Raw genomic sequence first — 21,161 nt, forward strand, 5'->3', positions numbered from 1 at the left:
GACTTAAATTCCACCATGAGAAATGTTTGGGGTCGTTGTACACCTTTTTAATCTGTCACCATTTTCAAGTCAGTGGAAGAAATATATTTAAAAAAACCTTCCTGCCATCAGCCCACTGGCTAATTAAGTTATTATAGGTTGCATACAGTATACAACACTAACTTTTACCTTTTGAGGCACAAATATTGTCTTCTCACTAGTAAAAAGCCTGATGGCCAAAAACTTGTCCAATGTTATTACAATAAATCTTGATACATTTTTAAGTGAGGTACCTCAAAAGAGGTCCACAATAGGTTTTTTAGAGCTTTCACTATGCTTTGATAGCAGCCTCATGAGGGGCACTGTCAACTTAAGCTTGAGTGACACAACCTCCAGTGTCTTATCAAATATTATTTTTTTTATGTTGCATTGTTCAAATGCAATTCACAAATGCAACCAAAACTAAGAACAAGAGCATCATTGCATTTGCACAGAAACCCTATGAAGTGTCAATAACCTGAAGAATAAAAGTATTTGTAGAACAAGGGGATTAATCAAAAAAATTTTGAAGAGTAATGGATCATGAGAAAAAAAACCATTGTATCAGCCCCAGTTGTACCAAACTGGCATGTGATTAGCTGTGCTCTCCTGACTCTTGAACGGTTTTATCCAAGTGTTAGAAAATAGTAAGTTAATCATACACTTAGACTCACTTGTCCTTTTAATAAACAATTGTTATATTTACAAAAAAGAGCAAAATCCCATTTTCACCTCATTTTGGTTAAGATCACATGACAGAGAAAGATCAGGTCTGTGCCACAGAGGCTTAAAAACATTTTACACCTATGTAAATTCAAACGTGGAAACAGTACTCTCTGAATTGCTTTACCCATGTTCTGTGAAGGGATGGCTGAGGGCACACTCCCAGTGTGTTGGTAATTACAATGTAATCTGATATGGCAACACAGAGGGAAAGAGAAGACAGGAACACGAGTCAAAATCAACAGCATGCTGGTGTGCAGCTGCAACATCTCTTGTCTTGACAGTCCAATGGCAGAGTGTGGGGGAAAAGGTGGAGTGGGGGATGAAAAGAAGAGGGCAGAATGGAAGAAGAAAAGGAAGGGAGATCAATAATCGACATATTAAAAAAAAAAATGGATTTATTCATACTTTCTTCTATCTGCTTCACATGGACACATCCGCAGTAGTATTAATAGTAGAGCTGGCTTTACTTGGTGAACTGAGCCTATAGCCAAAGTCTGAGTCCTGCTATGTGCTGCTTTCTTGGTTAAAATGTGTGCTTCCTCAAATTTCATCCTGTTATATCCTTTAAAACTAAACATGAAGTTGAATTAATTAAGATCAAGGTTTTCATTCCCTGGACCAGCGAAGAACGTGAAGAAGCAAGCATCTCAATCTGAATCATCAGCTGCGTGGCCATTTGTTATTGGGAGCTGAGGAGGAGGGTGTAGGTATCTCCCCTCTTGCCTCCTCTCATTCACCCCCCAGGCGGAAGCCTTGGCCCCAGTTGTGACGTCCTCCCCCGCCTCCTCCGCCTCCTCCCACCTGCTCCTGGGCAGCTGGTCTCCTAGTGGGAGGGACTCCAAAGCCCGACACCCCTCCCCTCCTGTTGGGGAAATAACGATACCTGGAGAAAGGGGGAGAGAGATGTGCAAGGGGATGGGATTAAAATGTGATCCTAAAAAAAATTAGAACATTTGAAATTGAGCAATTTTCTGCAACTCAAAACTTTTTTTTTTTTAACAATTTACACAAGCAGGAAATCAAGCAATAATTCCTTTTTTTTTTTAAATGTTGTGTTGTTGTTATGCGTCTGTGTAGAAGGGTTGGCCAAACTAGTTTCCCCTCCCATAGTTTTACTCATATATCTAAAATACTTGTTTGGAAGTAAAACCAAAAGTGAATCCAAATCATTGTTTATTTATTTGTCAAAGTGCATGCAGGAACAACTGGACAGGTGCCGATAGTTCAAGTTGAACAACTAATGAAAGTTTACAACAGATGGTTTGGGGTATTCATCTTAACTTTCACCTTTGTTTTTCACTGCCAAATAAGTGGTTTAGTGACACAGATCAGCTATAAACATGTTTAAACCCTGTCTGATCACAAGTGGCAATTACAGCATAATTGTAAATGTAACAGTAGAACAGGTAGTCAAAAGGATTTCAAACAGTAGCTTACATTAGTCACAATAAGCTACTGGTCACACCAGACCAATGAGGCTGTAGCAGCAAAACTCCTGAGTATGTTAAAATCAGTAGGGATTTCTTTTATTACTCATTAAGTCACCTTTTTTCTTTGTAAGAGGAAAAATGTGTTATTTCTTCTTTCAGGCATCATTACATCATCTCACTTCAAAGCTGCGTATAGCTCATCCTCCATATCCACAAATCTCAGCAATGACGTTGGTGAGCAAATTGTTATAACTAAAAGGAAGGGAGGCTAAAACCCAGGCTAGGAAAGAAAAAAAAAAAAACTCACAAGAACTCCGGTGTGGAGAGGAAGGAGCGTCCACCCAGGTCCATGGGGTATTTAAACATGAGGAAGAAGTAGAGGTGACCCACCAGGTTCCCTGTCAACTCATTCACAAAACTGTGCAGTAACAGCAAAGACAAGAAGATTAATCCCCATTACACAGTGCTGGTGTAAGATGTAAACACTCAGTTTTAACACTTGAAACATATATAAAGGCTGCTTTTCAGGATACTTTCTACTCTCTACAGAAAAACAATTCCTCATTAATTTCAAGACATTGAATTTACATTTATAGTACAGTGTGTTAAAAATCTAACTATTAAACTGACCTTGATTGGACAAATTAAAAAATTGTTACTTACGAGCCTCCAATAATGAAGTTGAAAGCCAGGATGACCCATGGTAGATAATGTGCCTAGGACAGAGCAACAGAAAATATCAAGCATATCATTAATATATTACTACTAGAATTATCTCCATGTGGAGTAATAAAAAGGTTTCAAATTCAGGTAATAAATATGTGGAACAATGATGACGTGATGGCATGATAACATAAAAATTTTTTATGTGTTCCAATATTACTGTGAAATATGAGCCACCTTTATAAGACGGTTTACTAAATAAAAATGTACCATTTGCAATGTAACAAGCGCTGGTGATAAAACCTGAGGTACCTTGAATCGTGTTCCGAACCAGAAGGACACAACCATGTCTTTGTTGAACTGAGCCCAGACGTACAACACTGACATGATCAGTGGGATCATCAGTAGCTGAAAACAAAAACAACAACATAGACTATATTTACTTTTGGCGGCAGGAGTATTCATTTACTGTTTTTAAGTGTATAACTTATTCAAGTTGTTCATCACGAGGCAAAAAGCACCAAAGGGTCGCAATGGAAAATAAATGGATCATCCATTTACTTCACATATTGACTATTAAACATGGTGATGCAGCCAATCATAATTAAAAAGGCCTAAAATTCCTAAAGTTATTTTTTTGCCTTGCTTTTCTCATAGATGGACAGGAAAACCCAGAGCTAACTGAGTTTACTAGTAACCAGCTTCATTATACCAACTAAATACCACAAAACATCAGATGACAAACGCGCTGAATTATTTATATACTATACAATGGCCTTAATTTCATGTTGTGATATAAATACAGAGAGAGAAGAGGATTCTTACCCGCATGTTCATCAGCAGCCCAATTATCTACAGCTACAGAGTCAAGGACAATACCTTTGTGGCTCAATACAATACACGGCTGGAGCCTCAAGATTACAGCGGCTGTTGACTGGAAGGTTGCCAGTTAAAATCCCCACCAGCTGAATATCACCCAGCATTTCTGCCTCTTGAGCAAGGCATCTGACCTTGGCAGATAAGACCTCACCTGACCCCCCACCATTCCCACAATTTAACTCAGGTGACAAAAACACAGAATATTGCCCAAATTTGTCTCATAAATTGAGAAATGTATGTGAAAATCCACATAAGCAGTTAGACTGTCAGAGCTGAACTCCTGACAAAACGACACAGTGTCGAGTTCTGGGCCGGGCTGCACTGCTGGTGCTGCATGTGACCTAGATTAGGTTCCTCTGCTCTGCAGGGGTAGACTGACACTGGGCCACTGGCACAGAGCCACCCTGACATGGCACAGCGCTGCAGCTACAGAGAGAGAGAGAGAGAGTGTGGTATAGAAAAGACAGATGAAAGAGAAATACAGAAGGAAGAGAAAGCAGCGGAGTGTTTAAATTAATGGTAGAGTGGAAAACAGACTGACAGGGATGTAACCTTAGATACTGAAGGGATTATTTACTGCAGGGAGATTACAATTTATCATTTAAACAGAGGTTTTTAAAGGGTTTGGTATTTGGAGATGCCAGTCAAAAGGATACAACAATGCAGATCCAGTTGAAGAGGAGCATGAAGATATAGTCTGCAGGTCTGCCATCAAATGCCCCTGTAAAACAATACCGAAAAAAAGATAAGTGGGAAAGGAAGAGCATTTAATTTGACGGCGTGCGTTTAAACCACTGAGGCCAGGAGGCTCACCTGTCTCTAGCCGACTGGAGTAGTGGTAGAGGAAATACAGGTTGACCAGGTACAGAAACCCAGTATTTGGGGTTATTGGAAAATACAGGGTGGCTGTCACCGGTCTCCAGAGCTGAAACAGACAGAAGAGACTTTTATCTATTACAAATGTAGTGAGACATCAACATGGCTGTGCTTGTGTGCAGATCCAGACTTTCAAGGTGATGCTCGTAACACATATGAAGTCTCATGTGGATTGCAAACGACAACTTCTAAGCACTCGAAAAGCGGCAAAAAGACAGCTGGTGCTTCTCTGCAGAGTCTGTTACCTCACACTCGGATTCAAAGAGTTTTTTTGATGATAACAGAAGCCAGGATCAATAGCATTTAAAAGGTGACGACAGGACAAATCACCTTCTGTGTTTAATTACTGATTATCAAGGGAAAAATTGCAAGATACAATTACGACATTCAATATTGAAGTGGAACAAACCAACTGTACAATAAAATTAGAGTGATTATTTAGGTGGTTAATTAATTTCAAAAGAAACAAAATTCAGCTGCAACAGTGCAACAATGTTTGTTAAATTGCTTCAGCTGTTTAATAAAAGTAAAAATGCTAAATATACTCTCTGGTTCAAATCTGAGGATTTGATGCCTGTCTGTGTTTTATATCAGTTAAAATTCGGTGTCTTTGGGTTTTGGACTGTCGGTCAAATACATATGAAGATATCACCTTGGGTTCTCAGACCTTGTGATGGGCATTGTTCACTATGTTTTTCACATTTTATAGTCTAATAAAAGGTCAGGAGGTTATATATTGTAGCCTGATAATCAGACTGAACTGCTTTCATTTCAGTTCATTTCACTTTAAAAAAAAAAACAAAACAAAAAAAAAAACGCACAAATCTGAAATGTGTGTAGCGGGGTCTAAAACCAAGCTTTATATACAGTTTATGTTGCATAGTAATAATGAAATGAATCGTGGTGTCAATCGATATCTCTCAAGGTTGAGATTCATTTCTTATTTGGTTGCCAAGTGACAAGGCAACTCCTACAAAACAGAGTAAAGCTATAATAAGCGATTCAGCTGCAGCACTGTCTGTGCTTCCCTGAGATATCAGTAACCTATTGTTGCTAACACACCAGCTCGCTCTCTGGTGCTAAAACTACCAGTGGTGGAAGAAGTATACAGTAAAAGTAGTAAGAACATACAATAATAACAGTACAATACAAGTAAAAGTCTCGCATTCAAAATCTCGCCTTAGACAATGGAGATACATATTAACAGAAAAGTGTAGTTTAAGTATCAAAAGTATAAGAACTACTTATGTTATTATGTTTGCAAGCAGCCGGTGAGAGTTATATGTTGTATGTATTGTATTAATGCGTTGTTGTTATGTTGCATTCATGCGGAAGTAGCATTTTCCTGTTGCAGTTGGTGGAGGTGGAGCTAATTCTAACTACTTTATATACCGATGGGTAGTTTAATGGCATACAAATACTCAAGTTAAGTGCAAGTATTTCAAACCTGTAAAGCATTTACTCTCAACCACTGGAAATTAGTAGGTTGCGGGGACTATTTTGCCCCGAGTCGAGTTTTTCAGAAACCATATTCGTATCCCGCCTCCTGCCTTCGTATACCAGTTAACCTCATTCGGGAAGGTTGCTACGGGCGGACTATTGCACAGTGTGTAATAAAATAAATAAATAAATAAATAAATAACAGCCTGGGGAGCTGATTTCAGAGCAGAAAAGTCCGTTTACAACTAGTCCAAAATACTGTCTCCGCCTTGTGGCATATACTACAACAGCAACGGAAACTAACTATTTTTATCCTCCCAAATAATAATTCACACCTTATTTCGATGTTGCTAAATTAAGTAGCATTTTGAAAGCAGCCGGAAGTCCTAACCCCCTACGTCTCACCCTCTCATTGGCTGTCACACAGCTCAGGCCTGCTCAGTGAGCCCTGTTAGCCACCTGCTAACTAAACCAGCACATCCAAAACCCAACAGCCACGGAGTATACTCCGACACGCGCAGGTGTACAGAACCAAGAAAAACTTACATGAAATCTGTTGTAGACCAACTCCGGGATCAGCATGAGATGCCTGAAATCAACCAATCCTAGTTTCCCAATTAAGGGAACAGCAATCGAGGCAGCAAACCAGGACCGGGTGATGAAAGGGATGCTTCTGAACCAGTCCCCGATATCAGACATCTTTCCATAGGCTTACTTGCCCAGTTATAAGCATGAAACGAGAGCTCCTCTCTGAAAATAAACCAGTATCCCACAAGAAACTACGACCCCTGGCTAACTTGATATCACAACTGCTCCACTGCTAAGTTTACATGACGTGGCTAATCACAGGGAGCTAGCTTTACATATGATAAAATTACTGAGGGCAGAGCAGATACACCCGGTTCAGCTTTTCAAAGTAACACCGCTATGTTCTACAAACATGAAACATACATTTATCGGTAGAAATGGATGACTTAAAGTGTATTAATAAGGAAAATAATGAGTGAAATGACTCGTTTTTAAAGGATAGGATAGCTGTAATCATTGATCATCAGTTCAAACAGCTTGTCTCAGGAGAAAAGTAATACTTTTGTGACATGATACAGCCAGTGTGGATGGATTTAGAGAAATGTTTCAAACGTTTACGTGCAGGTATTCGAAAATTGCTTACAGAAAAAGTCACTTTCCATTAAACAGTAGTTTTTAGACATTAACACTGCATCTAGATTAAACCGAAAGGCACATTTTACTTAGGCTCCTTAGTTCATTGTGTTCATTGTTAGGAGACATTCTTACACATATCATAATAATTATTGTGTTGTTCATAGTATTAAGAGTGTTGACAGTGGGCACTAACTTGGTAATAAATGCAGGCAACACCAGTGAGGGCCTGTCTTCTTCTTCTTCTTTATTTTCGCTAGGTTGTGGGCTTGCACGTTCATTTTCATTCTTCATTTACTTGAGAGTGGGTGGAGATCACGCTCTTAGTTTGAAAGAAAAAACGCTAGAACCGGATATGTTTCTACTACCTAACACCAACATCTCTTGGTGGTGATTTGCACTATTGTAGTACTTCCTGCGAAATTTGCAAAAGCTCCCGCTTGACCATCCACAGACAGCCAGCAGCAGAGACAGAGGCGTGTCAGGCGCAGCGGTTTACTTGTCTCACAGCCGCCACCTGTGGAGAGTGTCGGTCGAGCCAGCGAGGTAGACGAGCAAGGTGGAGTAGGGTCTGGATAACAGCTGCATCTGTAAAACAGGAAGGAAAGAGTGTAGACAATAAGAGACATAAGGGTTACCCAGAAACAACACTGATGGAAAATATGCCTTTTTATGAAACCCCACTTCACTCCATAACGTAGGTGCTCAGATGGTTTTCAGGTTTCAGGGTTTTGGGGACGTATTTTGAATGAAGAGATTTGAAATAATTGTTCAACTAATACAACAGTTACAGCTTGATACATATTGATCCAAAATAAGATCATGAGAAATCCAAGTGTCAATTGGCACTGATTCTCTTATAATACTATTTCAACATGATTAGGCTTTTTTTTGTTTGTTTACTAATTTCATATTTTCTTTACACCGCTACACATTGTTTTATTGTCTTAGAGAATATGTGCAGTTTCTACTTTGCTGTAGTTGTGCTTCAGAGTAAATCAGACATGCTGTTTTAACATTTTAGTCAATCTCAGTAAGCAAGAATACAAACATTAAACTGAAGGGCAAAAAAACAGTGGCCAACAAATAAAATAATGCTGTTTTAAAAACAATGTGAAAAAAATTATGTTTTTCAATTTACTGAGGCTTCAGTTAAAAGCTAAGCTCCACAGATTTTAGTCATAAAGTTCAGTTTATTAGTCACAGTGTGTACTATTCAGTCTGTGAAAAGCTTTGTCAAGTCTGGGAAAATAAACCTGACAATGTTGTCCTGTCTGTCATATTTAGGCTTGGGCTTGCAGGTTTGAACATTAACACAAAAACCTTGGGGTAGCAACAAAATATCCATGGAAACTTATTGAAGGAAGTAGAGGCATCTACAGGCCCATCAGGGTATGTGAGAGGTTTTTTTTGTTTTTTTTCTTTGCTGGAGTTAGACTGTAAACCCTTTTTCTGATGTAGTTAAAACCCTGAACAAGAAACTGTAGAACAACATTATCTTATTTCTATCACAGGTGTTGTTTGACACACCCATATATGAGCGGGCTCTGCAGATCTGCTGGCACTTCGGCTCCTACAAGTCTCAAGTAAGACTCACTGTAGTTTCCAATCAACACAAAAATAAAATACTAGGTAAAATCTCATAAATTGTGTTCTTTATTTATACATAAAGACATGTGGTCGTTTGTATGTTGGTTAGATTGCACTGGTGGCTGAACTTCAGAGGCTTCAGCAGAAAAACCAGCTTCAATCTGTGGTGACTGCTGAGGACATGACTGAGCTGCTGGTGGAGCAGAGCAAAAGCACACTGAGAGTGCAGTGAGTTACTGAGACACACACACACACACACACACACACACACAAACACACACAGAGTCCAGCACTACACTTGACATTAACTCTGCTCATGTCACACCAATCTGTGTGTAAGGAGAGAGAGAGAGGAAGAGTAAAGGTGAAGCTCTTGTTTTCTTTCTGTTTGAAGGCTCTGGGAGTTTGAACTGGAGGACTTTGATGAGGATGAGGTAAAACCTCTTCTCAAGCTGGTAAGACCACAATCCTGAGAAGACTTCACCATAGTTTGGAGTCAACTGTTACATTACACCCAATTCCCCCTTTAAATATGTCAAATTTGCTCATCATATCTCGTTCCTTGTTTCAGGTGTGGGAAGCGAACACCAGCATGAAGATGAGGGACGTTGAATTTGAAGCTAGAAGGCTGCTCAACTCACCAGAGACCATCCCTCCTCAGTTTCAGTCAGTTGTATTTGACACACATTTATTATCAGTCACAGTGCAGTCGTTGTGGTGTCTCTGTGTTGTTATGAAGCCGTTTTAAAACAAACTTTGAATGACTGTAACCTACAGACATCCCAAAATCATCAGCCAGGCTCAGAAGTATGCCAGGAGCCTGACAGAGCACCAGAAGGAGGCCCCCAGCTCCAAACCAGTGGGCCCACGGGAGGTTGTGATGGAGGTGGTTCCAAAAGTCCTGCAGGGCTTCTGGTTGCCTCCTCCAAACACCTCTTTCAACATGCCCTCCCAGCAGCTGAGTAAAATGGCTGTTGGAGTCACAAAAGCAGTTCAGGACAGGGTCTCCACTGCTCTGCCCTCCATGCTCCTTCAGGTCACCTTCTCCCGCTCCATCAGAGAGGACGTGGTCCTGTCTATTCAGGAAAAGGTTAGACAGGGTTACACTCAAGATGTCCTGTTGAAGAGGCTCAACTGCTTTGCAGCTGAAGTGCTGAACACCATCAGGGATGTTGCAGCGGGGCGGATCTGTGTGCTCTTTCAGCCTCAGACTTTCACAAAAGTGCCTGTATATATGAACACTGATAAGTATTGCACCCAGCTAGCAGATGTGGTGGATGGTGCAAAGATTGCAAACACCCCTGCTGAAGACTTGATTAAGGAGCCTGGTCTAGAGGAGGAGACTGAACCAGAACCAGACTCTGTTGTCACTACCTCTCCACCAGTTCCTCCGACCACCACTGCTGAATCTTCTGCCAACACTGCCATCCACAATGACTTGAACAAGAGCCTGGATGAAGTTGAGGAAAAGCCAGCGCCCAGCCCAGAACCAGACCCCACTGTGGTTCCAGCCCAACCACCTCTTTTGATCCTGGCTGAACCAGCACAGGAGCCAACACTTGGTCCAGAAAGAGACTCTGTCGTTTCTCTTCCATCTCCTCTTCTGACCCCTCCTGATTAACCTCCAGTCACTGTTGAGGAGCCAACCAGAGAACCAGACTCTGCTGTGGTTTCAGCTCCTCTGACCAATTACTATCTTCTTTGAAGTCTTCTAAAGATGTCCTGTCTTAATGGGAGTGGCAGAAGAAGAATTTAGATCTTTAGAAAAGTGAAAGCAGCAATACCACAGGGTAAAAATACTGTTACAAGTTACAAGAAGTTACAAGTAATGCATGCAAAATTATTATCATCAGTAAATTTCATCAAACTATACCTAAAGTATCAAAATTAAGAATTACACATTATGCAAAATGGCCCAATTCAGAATAATAAATATTATATTACTGGATTCTAATTAGTGATACATTAATGTCTACATCATTTTAATGTTGCAGCTGGTAAAGGTGAGTTTAACTTCAACTACTTTATATACTGCTGTGTAGCTTAATCTATAATAATACATCATAGTTTGTTAGTTGATTTATGTTTTTTGATAATAATCCAACTCTGCAAAGTATTTAAAGCTATCAAATAAATTTATAGGCAGGTAAAAAAGTACAATATTTGCCTCCAAAATGTAGTGGACTCGAAGTATAAGGTTGCATAAAATGGAAACATTGTGGAGAAGTACATGTACAGTTTATTCAGACTCCACTTTATATAATACAAACATGACACAGAAAATTAACCTGATGAAAACTAAATATACTGTAAAATATATATGACATGGCAGTAATTGCAAAGAAGTGGCACAAACCATATATTTATCTGAAGGGTTTTTTTTTAATTCAAAAATATGCAGATATTTTATGTAAATGATTAAAAGGCAAGTCTGAAAACTCATACAGATACTGTGCTGTAGCTTTTCCTCTGGCAACACTGAATGTTTTTAGGAGACTCCAGTGGCCTCATGCTTTCTCTATTCTACCCGGACATTTGGGGTCAGGTGATATTCTGTCTATTGTGGGTACCTAATCAGATGAATCCCGTATTTTTTACTTCTACTTTAGCTTGACAACTTTTGGACCAAAAACGTAAAAGGAAATAAAGGGTTCAACAGCGAAAATCTGATCTCTGGCTAAGTTTTTTTTTTTTTTTTTTTTTTAAAAAAAAAAAGCTTTGGAGCAGCATTTAGACCTTTACGTTGGGAAATAGAATTCATGGAAAATATAAGCCTCATAGAGCTTTTTGACTACGTTTCCCATAATCCACGCCTCTGTTTACCTTTTTACGTCGACTTTGGGCGACAAAATAACCGTCGTCAAAACAAAACAAAAAATCTCCAGAAACTGCAGGTTGAAGAAAACTGTTAGCATCATGTCTGTTAAGGTTTTAGGGGACTTCTGAACTCTGAATAACACTAAGTGTCGCTCGACTTTTATCGATATTCTTTACAGCTTCTCTGGTCGTAGTTCAAAGTTAAATGCAGTGAATGTTGCTCTTTCAAATTTCGCGCTGTTTGCTCCGCCTGTACAGAGATTAGCCGGCTAGCCCGCTAGCCAGCCATGTCACTGTAAGCTGGGGCAGTAACACTTACAGCTAAATAAGGTGGAAATGCTTCTGCTTTCTAAATGTATGCACTGAGTTTATACAGACGTTTTTAAAATGGAGGTGACGGACATCGGAAACAAAGAAGAAGGGAAAGTCTGGCATCGAAAACCATCACCGGGCAAGAGGTAGGTTTGAAATACTTCATTAGTTTCCTGCGTGCACCTGGCGCTGCGGGGAGGGGCAGATCTACCTGGATTGTGTTTTAAAATCTCTCTTTGACATATACTGAGCCTAAAATCGTGGTGTGTTTGTTCAGTCACACTTGTTGCAGTCCTTGTACATTCACGCAAACACGAGCTCTAAACACTTGAATGGCAAACACTCAACACGGATAGGCTACCAATGTATAATGTTAAATAATATACTCCAAACGGATGCCATCATAGTTTTGTTTTTTTTGTTGTTCACCAACTCAGGTTGGAGGATAAAGATAGAAAATACTTTCACAGCTTCAAGACCAGGAAAATTAAAGTGAATCAAATCTCAGCAGATATGTAGTCTAATATCACATTAACATTTGCTGTATCTCATAGCTTCATGGGTAAGTAATCAGACAGTTGTTGCAGCACTGAAACAATTGTAGTAACTTATCAGTCGGTCTAAAAAGAAAAAATTAAATTGCAGCACTTTTGATAATTGGATGAATAGTCTTAGTTATTTTATAATCCAAAAATGCTGCTGAGTTGCATCCCTGCAGCTGAGTGACCTCAACGTGAGTCTGATCATGAGGGAAGCTGCTGCAGGAAAACAGGATTTCTGCCACATTTATTAGGGTAAATTTTTAATGCTAGAGAGCAGCCATTATTCACTTAGATGCGTTGAGTTTATCGTAAGTACTGTCTGAGTGTCCATTTTGCCTTAAATGTGTGTTGTCTACCTCAGTGTGATAGTGACGGTGGTCCGCACTGCTCAGCAGGCCAAGACGGTGCGTTTTCTCCATGTGGCCTTTGACACCACAGGAGATTCCTTCCTGGCTGGAGATCACCATGGCAACATCTATGTCTTTGACATCAGCAGAAACAGGTGATGGACTATGCTCAAAGGTCCAAACAAAAAAAAGTGTTTTAAGTGATTGGTTTTTCAATGGTTGGGGAACAAAGGAATTATAACATTATAACAAATTTTATGGTGGGCTTACCGTATCACTTCCCCCACGTTTTCTATTAATGTTAGTCATAGCCATTTAAAGTTGAAAAGTCTCCTCTCTCCCCTGAATGTGTTCTGTTTAGAGTGGAAAAAGATGCAAAAACACCTGCATCCAATTTTTCTTTTCATCTATATGGACATGACAAGGATTTAAACATGAATGGTCTTCCTTTCCATTTAGAGCAGAACCTCAGAGTGGCCAGCCTTTATCCTAAAGCTCAGCATGCTTTCACTTTCATCTGATCTTATGTTTTTTTACGGCTTCTTTCTTGGCACAGATTTCGATTGGTGCAGAAGACAGGACAGGCCTGCACTGCTCTGGCTTTCAGCCTCCGCAGGACCACAGAGTTCCTTGTGGCTCTGGCTGACTACACCGTCAAGTGCTTTGACAAGGGTAGGATGGACACATCCACATAAAGCATTGGTTTGTTCTTTTAATTGTGATTATTAGGGATAAGGATAGAGATTTTTAGGTTTTCAAGACACAAGATTTACACAAGTTCGTTTTAAAATGAACGTTGCTATTTTTATTTTGTTCCCTGGTGCTCTCTTATTTTGTTCCAATTATATTCTTAACATTAGATTCTTAATTTCATTGTAACAACAGACAGTCAGCAGTTAGCATTACCTTTCTTTCAGACACAGAGCAGCTGATAAGTTTAATGCAGACGCAAGAGGGTGTGTTTCATTCACTTCTGTCCATCAATCACCGCTACAATTGATTACAACTTGTTCACCACTATTTACCTTCTATTTGTTTGCACAGACACAAAGCAGCTGGTCAGTTGGATGCGAGGTCACGAGGGAGCAGTTTCATCCATCTCTGTCCACAGCTCAGGCCGCTACGCCATCACCACGTCCTCAGACACGGCTCAGCTCTGGGACCTGGACACCTTCCAGAGGAAGAGGAAGCTGAACATCAGACAGTCTGTTGGCATACAGAGGGTAAACATGCAGACATACCAAGTGAAAACAACATTTATAAGTAGTAGTTTGATCTCTTCATGAGGATAATCATTCATCTGAAGAAGTCTGTGTGTTTTTGTCAAACAAGGATTTAGGTTTTTGGTTAGTTTTAAGTTGCTAATACTATATGTCTTTTAACTGTATGGTATGCACTAAATTTGTTCTTTCTTTTCATCGTTGTCATGGTCATGGCACACTGTTGTTGTTTGTGTTGCAGGTGTTTTTTCTGCCTCTCAGTAACACCATCCTCAGCTGTTTCAGTGATGACTCCATCTTTGCTTGGGAGAGTGACACACTGTTCTGCAAATACCAGCTCCCTGTTCCTGACTCCGGACCCAAAATCTCCTACAAGGCCTTTGCTGTCACACGGTGGGTCTCTCACATCACAACCATTCACTAGCTTCGTGCTTATGTGGCTATTAAGTGTATTTCTCTATGACTACATAACCCTACACTTCATAAGCACAATAAAAGGTAAAGTAGGGATCATAAGGTTTCATCAAACATTGACATACCTGACTGGTGTTGACAGTGATGGGAAGAGACTTGTAGCAGGTGGGCGCTCCAACCTTCTTCACCTGTGGTGTCTGGACAGCAAACAGCTGGTCAGAGTGATTCAGATGCCCACGCAGGTCCGAACCGTCAGACAGCTAGAATTCCTGCCTGAGAGCTTTGACGGAGGAGCCAGCCAGGTACAGACAACATGACCAGGAAACTTTGTTTCCTTCTCTCATCTCCTCTGTTCTTCTGCTATGGGGTCACATTGGTTTCAGTTTTATAAATATTTGGTATTATTTTACTATAAGAGAGGCTGTTTGTGTGTCTGTGCATTAGACTGTAATCTGTTTCTGTAACTATCTCTATCTGTATGTTTAACATGTTAACTCTTTTCCACATGTATCATGTGTGATTTGTGTTTATGGCTTTTTTGTCTCTGTAGACACTAGGTGTATTGAGCCAGGATGGTGTGATGCGTTTCATCAACATACACACCTGCAAGCTGCTTTTCCACGTGGGTTCCTATGACGACGCCATCACCACAGTGGCAGTCAGCCCTAACAGCAGAAATGTTGTGGCCATCATGGATAATGGCAGCATCAATATCTACAGTGTTCAGAGTCTCACACAGGAATTAAACAAGGTATAATGATTGACGAAGTGGTAAGACTTTTCAGATTTTTTGCTGATAATAAGATATATCTCTCTAAGTGTATTCATATTGTGCGTGTGTGTGTGTGTGTGTGTGTGTGTGTGTGTGTGTGTGTGTGTGTGTGTCTCTTTCTCTGGCCCTCACCCAGCCTCCTCCCCCCCAGGTGGCAGTAGTCTCAGGTGGGGATGCTAATCAGGAATTGTCTAACCTAAAGGTCAAGGTCAGGTCAGATGTTGTTCAAAGACCAGCCATGAGATCGGGTAGGACACAAGTGAAGATCCTTAGACCCCCTGCTGTGTCTACAGCTGATGATAAAGAGGTAGGAGATCATACAGATACACACATTAGTGTCCAAACACATTGGTTTTCTTTAGTAAGTGTTACTGTATTTCTTTTTAAGTGTGCTTTTTTTCACTGCTACTAGAGGTAGTGATTGTGTCATTCTTTGAACAGAATGAACTACCAGCTGGTCTGAATAAGAAGAGACTGGTGGCTTTGCTGAAGGCCTTTGGAGAATTTCCTGCTAAATACAGGTAAGTGTGGGATTTCATGTATGTATCTGATTGATTGAAAACTGCATGCCAATGTATTTTTAAGACCTACCGGTATCCGTTACGCATTTTAAAGATTGACATTATACATCTGTGTGTGGGTTTGTGTTGTAGGATGTTTGTGTGGCGGTCTTTGCTGTGTCTCCCAGAGAACCATGCAGCATACAGCAGTCTGACTGATAAAGGCCTCCATTCAGCCTACCTCACTCTGCCTGATAAATACCCCATCAAAAGTCACAAGTTACAGAGAGGACTTCAGAGGTTCTCTCTCTCTCTCTCTCTCTCTCACACACACAACTTCTACTAATTAAGTACAGAATTAAACCTTTAATTGTGGAGTTTTTTTCACTATTTTGATTTTGACCAAATCTTTTAGACCTTATTTTCCTCCACTCCACAGGGTTTTGTCTGCCTTAGCTCATTGGGCAGCCATCTTTGGAGAGGTGGAGTACCTTCCCCTGGTGGCCTTCCCCTTTGTTAAGCTCTTCCAGAACAACCCAATGCTCTGCTTTGAGGTGGTGGCAACTGTCATAGGTACTTGTTAATTTCAATTATGGCATGCCATTTTCTCAGTAAACACAGCATTACGGAAACAGGATTCTGTTGCAGTTTTCATTGTTGCTGTATGTAGTTAGACCAGCGAATCTCACGTGTCGGTGTCAGTTTATTGTCAGTTTAATAATGCTAGCAGGAGTTTTAATGACTCAGAGGCTGTTTGGCAGTGAACTGGTGCCAGCACTGGTTTGAGTACTTCCCCAACCCTCCTCTGAACCTCCTGAGCATGGCGGAGAATATTTTGGCTCATCATGACAAGGAGCTGCTGCAACACTTGGTGGACTGTGGCATCACCTCACAGGTAACACACAGCGACACGCAACTGGAACAGTAGGGGGGAGAAGTCACACAGACATTCACATGACCACATGTCTCTGCCCTGTTTGAGTTTACACACATTATTTTGCATCTCTTTGTCTCTCCCAGCTCTATGTGTGGCCCCTGCTGGAGACCTTGTTCTCAGAGGTTTTGACTCGTGATGAGTGGCTCCGACTCTTTGACAACATTTTCTCCAATCATCCATCATTCCTGATCATTGCCTGCGTGGCCTACATCACCTGCTGCCGCGAGCCTCTGCTGCTCTGCTCCCAGAAACAGGACTTTGAAGTAAATACCCTACCCTCTCTTTTCTATTCCTCTCCTCTGAAAATAAACACAGTCCTACAGTCATTCAGAACATATTTTCAGTCTCTCCTGCTCCATTAAATTTTCTCTCGTGTTTCCCTCCTTTTCAGTATTTTTTTCACCATCGTAACAACCTGGATGTGGGAGCTATGATAAAGGAGGCCTACCGGCTACTGAGCAGCACGCCTGCAGACATCCATCCCAGGACTATGCTGTCTGACTTTACACCATTGACCAAGGGCCAGTACCCCGTATTCAACCACTACCCAGAATTCATAGTGGAATATCAGAGCCGGGAGAGGGAGAAGATACGATTGCAGGAGATGGAGTATCTCCGTGAGAGGTGAGATTGCAGATAAAACATAATAAGAGTGCAGAATTCTTTATTTATTTAATTCAAATTCATGTTGGACTATAAAATTTTAAGTGAGTGGTGAGCAAAGATGCATCACATGTAAGTGTATATGTGTTGTCTAAACAGGCAGGAGGTATCAGCACTTCGTGCAGATTTTGTGCGTCATCAAGCTGAAGAAGAGGCCTATTACGCTCAACAGGTAGTTGGGCTTTGCAGCTTTTCAAATTCACTTAAAACATAGATTTTATTGTAATGTATATTGTTAGCTTGCTCATATAGTTCATCTGTTTATGAAGCAAAGCATGGCATTGAAATTAAGTGAACTGATTGTAGTACTTTGATTTGAACACAGGAGCTGTTACAGAGGGCGGAGGAACAGCGCAGAAACATCCTGGCACAAGAAGAGGAAAAACTAACACAGCAGAGGGCAAAGTAAAAACACAAGATACCGACAGTTCCGTAGTTAAGTTATGAGAGAAAGAATAATGTGTAATATCAAAATTGATTGTTGACACTGCTCCGTCCTCTGCAGGTTGGCAGCCATGAAGAGAGAGCTGAAGGTGAAGGAGTTACAGCTGCTGGATGCAACTAGAAGACGCTTCCTCAAACACCAACAGGACCTGAGAGCCTCACAGATACAAAGACTAGACCAGGAGATCAGTAGAAAGGTAAACTCGGTGTTCTCTGGCCATACACAATGTGGAGTTTATGGATTTGTTTTAATGCCTGTTTGAATTTAGTTATTTGTCCTTTCAGATGTTTTGTGATGTGAAAATATACATTCTTTTGAAGAAATTCTAAGTTATTAAAACAGCACTGCTTGATGGGAATCTTGTCTACACCATAGACTACATCACAAATTATATGTTATCAGTTAAGTTTTAAAATTGACAACATTTCAATATAAAAGATCCCAAACTAGCCAGTGAGCTATAGCTGTAGCAAGTCAGTTTATTCTTTTAGCCCAAGGCACAGAAAGGCTTTTTATCAAGTTTGGAAGCTTCCAGTAAAAGCTGCTCTGTTGGATGGATCATGTATTTTAGTGCAGGCAAAGTCTCCAGTATTTTAACATCTTGACTGCATGTGTCTATGAGTACTCTCAGTGACTGGCTGCAGCATTATTTTAACTTTAGTTTGGTTTGTAATGTAGAAGTTTATCACATTAATCCTAAAGTAAGTCAATTTATTGTCAGGCCGATAGTATTAGTTAAAACTATCAGCAGTTTCCCTACTAAAGACACATCTAATAGCTTTCATGTTCTGCCACAGATGGATCTCCGGGAGCGAGAAACAGCTGCAGCAGTCCAGGATCTGGAGGTCAGACAGATGGAGCTGGAGGCTCAGAGGAGACGATTTGAACAGGTGACAAGCACCTCGTATTCAACTTCCCTCCCTCCTTCCTTCCCCTTTTGTGGCTTGTACTAGCATTTGTTCCTCAAAAATGTCTCTCATCAACATGGAAAGCTATTTGCAATTGTAATAGCATAAAGCATTAAAAAGTTAACGCTGCTTTATTACTGGATATTGAGTAAATGAAAACGTGTGACAGCTATAACTGGTCAGCCAGTAAGCTTTAGAGTTTTTGTCTCACTTTGTATCAAAACTGAGAAAAAAATCTCCTGGTGTTTTAGCCCTCATAGAGAAAAGATTTGACCAGTGTTGCAACTGTTACGTTGATGTAATAAACACTTTGAGATTATTGCAGTGTCTTTTTGCTGATGCTATTACCGTGTTCTATTTACATCTTTTGTGTCTGTGACCATTTTCCACAGCACCTGCTGAAGGAGCAGGAGCGCATGGGACGGGAGGTGGCGGAGGAGGTGGAGATGAGGATGAGGAAGGCAGAGAGAGAGGAGGAGAGCTACACTGAGCTGCTGCATAGCACAGAGACAAACATGCAGGTTAGTGACACAATCCTTTATGGAGCCAGTGTAATAACTTTTAACATGTCAGTACATGATCTTGATGCACTCGAACATCCATCTGGCTTTACAAGAAACAATCAAAGCATCACGGTCATCCAAATTCTAGTTTTGGCACGGGTATCCATGATCTCCTCCTCTTGTACCCATTAACTTTCTCTATACACACAGGTCCTGGAGGAATCCCTGGCGGAGGCGTGCCAGCTGGGCCTGGAGTCAGACTGGCAGAGAGAGGTGGCGCAGCGCCTGCAGCAGGTCGACGCCGAGCAGGAGAGGAAGAGGGAGAGACTGGCAGAGCTTCACAGGCAAACCTTGGCAGAGGAGGAGAGATTGGCTCACACCATAAGAGATGTGGCAGGAAGGAAGGTGAGAACAACAACAGTATGTTTGTCAACACATCAGTTTACATGATGAATTGGCTTGTCTGTTACAGTCGGTGCTGAAAAATAGCTCTTAAGCATAAAAAAAGATTGATATTTGTGTTGCTCACTGAGAAAAATCATATCTGAACTGAAATATTAATAATGAATTATCACTGAAGACAAATTGTTGGATTTTTTTTGTAAAAAAATAAGCTCTTTGGTTACTGTTATTCAATGAGACAATGAGTACTTGTTGATTTGCAGTGGGATGAAGTGATGAGCACCAGAGCCCAGTTACAGGAACAGCGACAGGCCTGGTCTTCAGCAGACACAGGTGTTACTACACACACACACACACACACACACACACACACACACACACACACACACACACACACACACACACACACACACAAGTTTTGTTTATGTCTGGTGAGCTGAACTGTCTGGATGTGGATGTGACATTCAGGTGTTTTACTTCGTGTCAGGTGACCAGACACATACGAGGATGAGGTCCCCGTGTTTGATCGGAGGACTTCCGCATGGACCCGGCGACACCGATGCTGTTCATGTTGGAACCAACGGCGCTGGTCCAGCAATCAAACCCAACACTACCACCACTCGAGGACAGGCAGGAACCAACATGGTGTGTCTGAACAGCAGTTCACCTTCTGAGAGCACCTCCACCAACTGTAAGTCTGTGCTCCGGTTTTTTTAATGGCTATGCTAAAATGTGTATTCTTTTCAGAAAGAGAATACTGCCAGTGTTGAGGTTCTCTCTTACAAAACAAATGCAAGTCAGTGTTGTGGCAGTGTAGCAACATTGTGATCTTTGGAACATTTGTGTGTTTTCCTGGTGCAACCACAGCAAGATAATGGTCAATTGCAGAGACCACAGAGTGAAAGTGGTAAGATAATAAACGGTCACCACAGAGACCAGGATCAGTAATTTCATGGAAAAAAAAGACTTCAATAGAAATCTTCCCTCCACTCTTTCTGAAAAGTGCAATTAAAAAATTCTATTTTTATTCAGAATGTGCAGAAAATTACGTCCCTTATTATTTTGAGTTTTTTGTATCTATAATGTTCCCGTTTGTCTGTCTTTCTCTGTATTCGGTCAGTCTCCCTGGACCGAGGGCGGGCCCAGCTGGACAGCAGTGAGAGAGAACTGCTAAAGGAAATCAGGGAACTGAGACACAAGCTGGCGGCCAGAGCCAGAGAGGGCAGCTCTGCCTCCTCACAGTCTGTCCACACACTGTCCTCTGTCTCCCAGTGACCACAAACTGCTCTCAAGCTTCATTGTGTCAGAAAGACATATTCTCATCTCAAAAATCTAAAAAATTCTCAGAAAGAATGACTCAGGCTGAGAACTGTCAGACCAACTTCTATTCAATGTTTGCATATGTTCATGGTTTTTATCATTTCATCACAGTTTTGTCATTTACATAACCTGGTGCTCCATTTGGCAATTTTTATTTTAGTGAATTTTTTTTATGATTTTTCTTTTAAAACCTGTTGTGGATAAAATGTTTTTAAAAATCCTGAATCAACCCTGTGTGTCATTGTAACTTTTAAAATAATGCATGCATTACTTCTG

The 21,161-nt window shown here is 40.8% G+C and overlaps 2 protein-coding genes across 4 annotated transcripts; one reads left to right on the forward strand and one right to left on the reverse strand.

Annotated features, from left to right (window-relative positions):
* Positions 1–677: 677 nt before the first annotated feature.
* Positions 678–6,941, reverse strand: derl1 (derlin 1). Of its 2 annotated transcripts, none has more exons than XM_040117259.1 (8): positions 6,579–6,941; positions 4,530–4,641; positions 4,373–4,437; positions 3,663–3,689; positions 3,150–3,245; positions 2,838–2,890; positions 2,482–2,592; positions 678–1,627 (listed from the first exon to the last, which is right to left on the reverse strand). In XM_040117259.1, exons 1-8 carry the CDS (start codon positions 6,729–6,731, stop codon positions 1,474–1,476), a joined length of 771 nt encoding a protein of 256 aa, XP_039973193.1. In that variant the 5' UTR covers positions 6,732–6,941; the 3' UTR covers positions 678–1,473. The 2 variants fall into 2 exon arrangements, with proteins under 2 accessions (XP_039973193.1, XP_039973194.1); XM_040117260.1 differs by lacking the exon at positions 6,579–6,941 and adding an exon at positions 6,040–6,181.
* Positions 6,942–11,612: 4,671 nt separating this feature from the next.
* Positions 11,613–21,071, forward strand: tbc1d31 (TBC1 domain family, member 31). 2 transcript variants are annotated; one of them, XM_040117800.1, is made up of 23 exons: positions 11,613–12,058; positions 12,816–12,956; positions 13,358–13,473; positions 13,846–14,024; positions 14,263–14,414; positions 14,578–14,737; positions 14,986–15,186; positions 15,344–15,514; positions 15,649–15,728; positions 15,861–16,007; positions 16,147–16,280; positions 16,469–16,602; positions 16,728–16,907; positions 17,036–17,268; positions 17,407–17,479; positions 17,633–17,712; positions 17,813–17,948; positions 18,550–18,642; positions 19,053–19,181; positions 19,374–19,568; positions 19,829–19,898; positions 20,053–20,256; positions 20,701–21,071. In XM_040117800.1, the coding sequence occupies exons 1-23, from the start codon at positions 11,988–11,990 to the stop codon at positions 20,838–20,840; spliced, it is 3,219 nt and encodes a 1,072-aa protein (XP_039973734.1). In that variant the 5' UTR covers positions 11,613–11,987; the 3' UTR covers positions 20,841–21,071. The 2 variants fall into 2 exon arrangements, with proteins under 2 accessions (XP_039973734.1, XP_039973733.1); XM_040117799.1 differs by having other exon boundaries at positions 20,686–21,070.
* The last annotated feature ends 90 nt before the right edge of the window (positions 21,072–21,161 follow it).

This window comes from Xiphias gladius, chromosome 22 (genome assembly GCF_016859285.1).
Source record: "Xiphias gladius isolate SHS-SW01 ecotype Sanya breed wild chromosome 22, ASM1685928v1, whole genome shotgun sequence".
Classification (NCBI taxonomy): Eukaryota; Metazoa; Chordata; class Actinopteri; order Istiophoriformes; family Xiphiidae; genus Xiphias; species Xiphias gladius.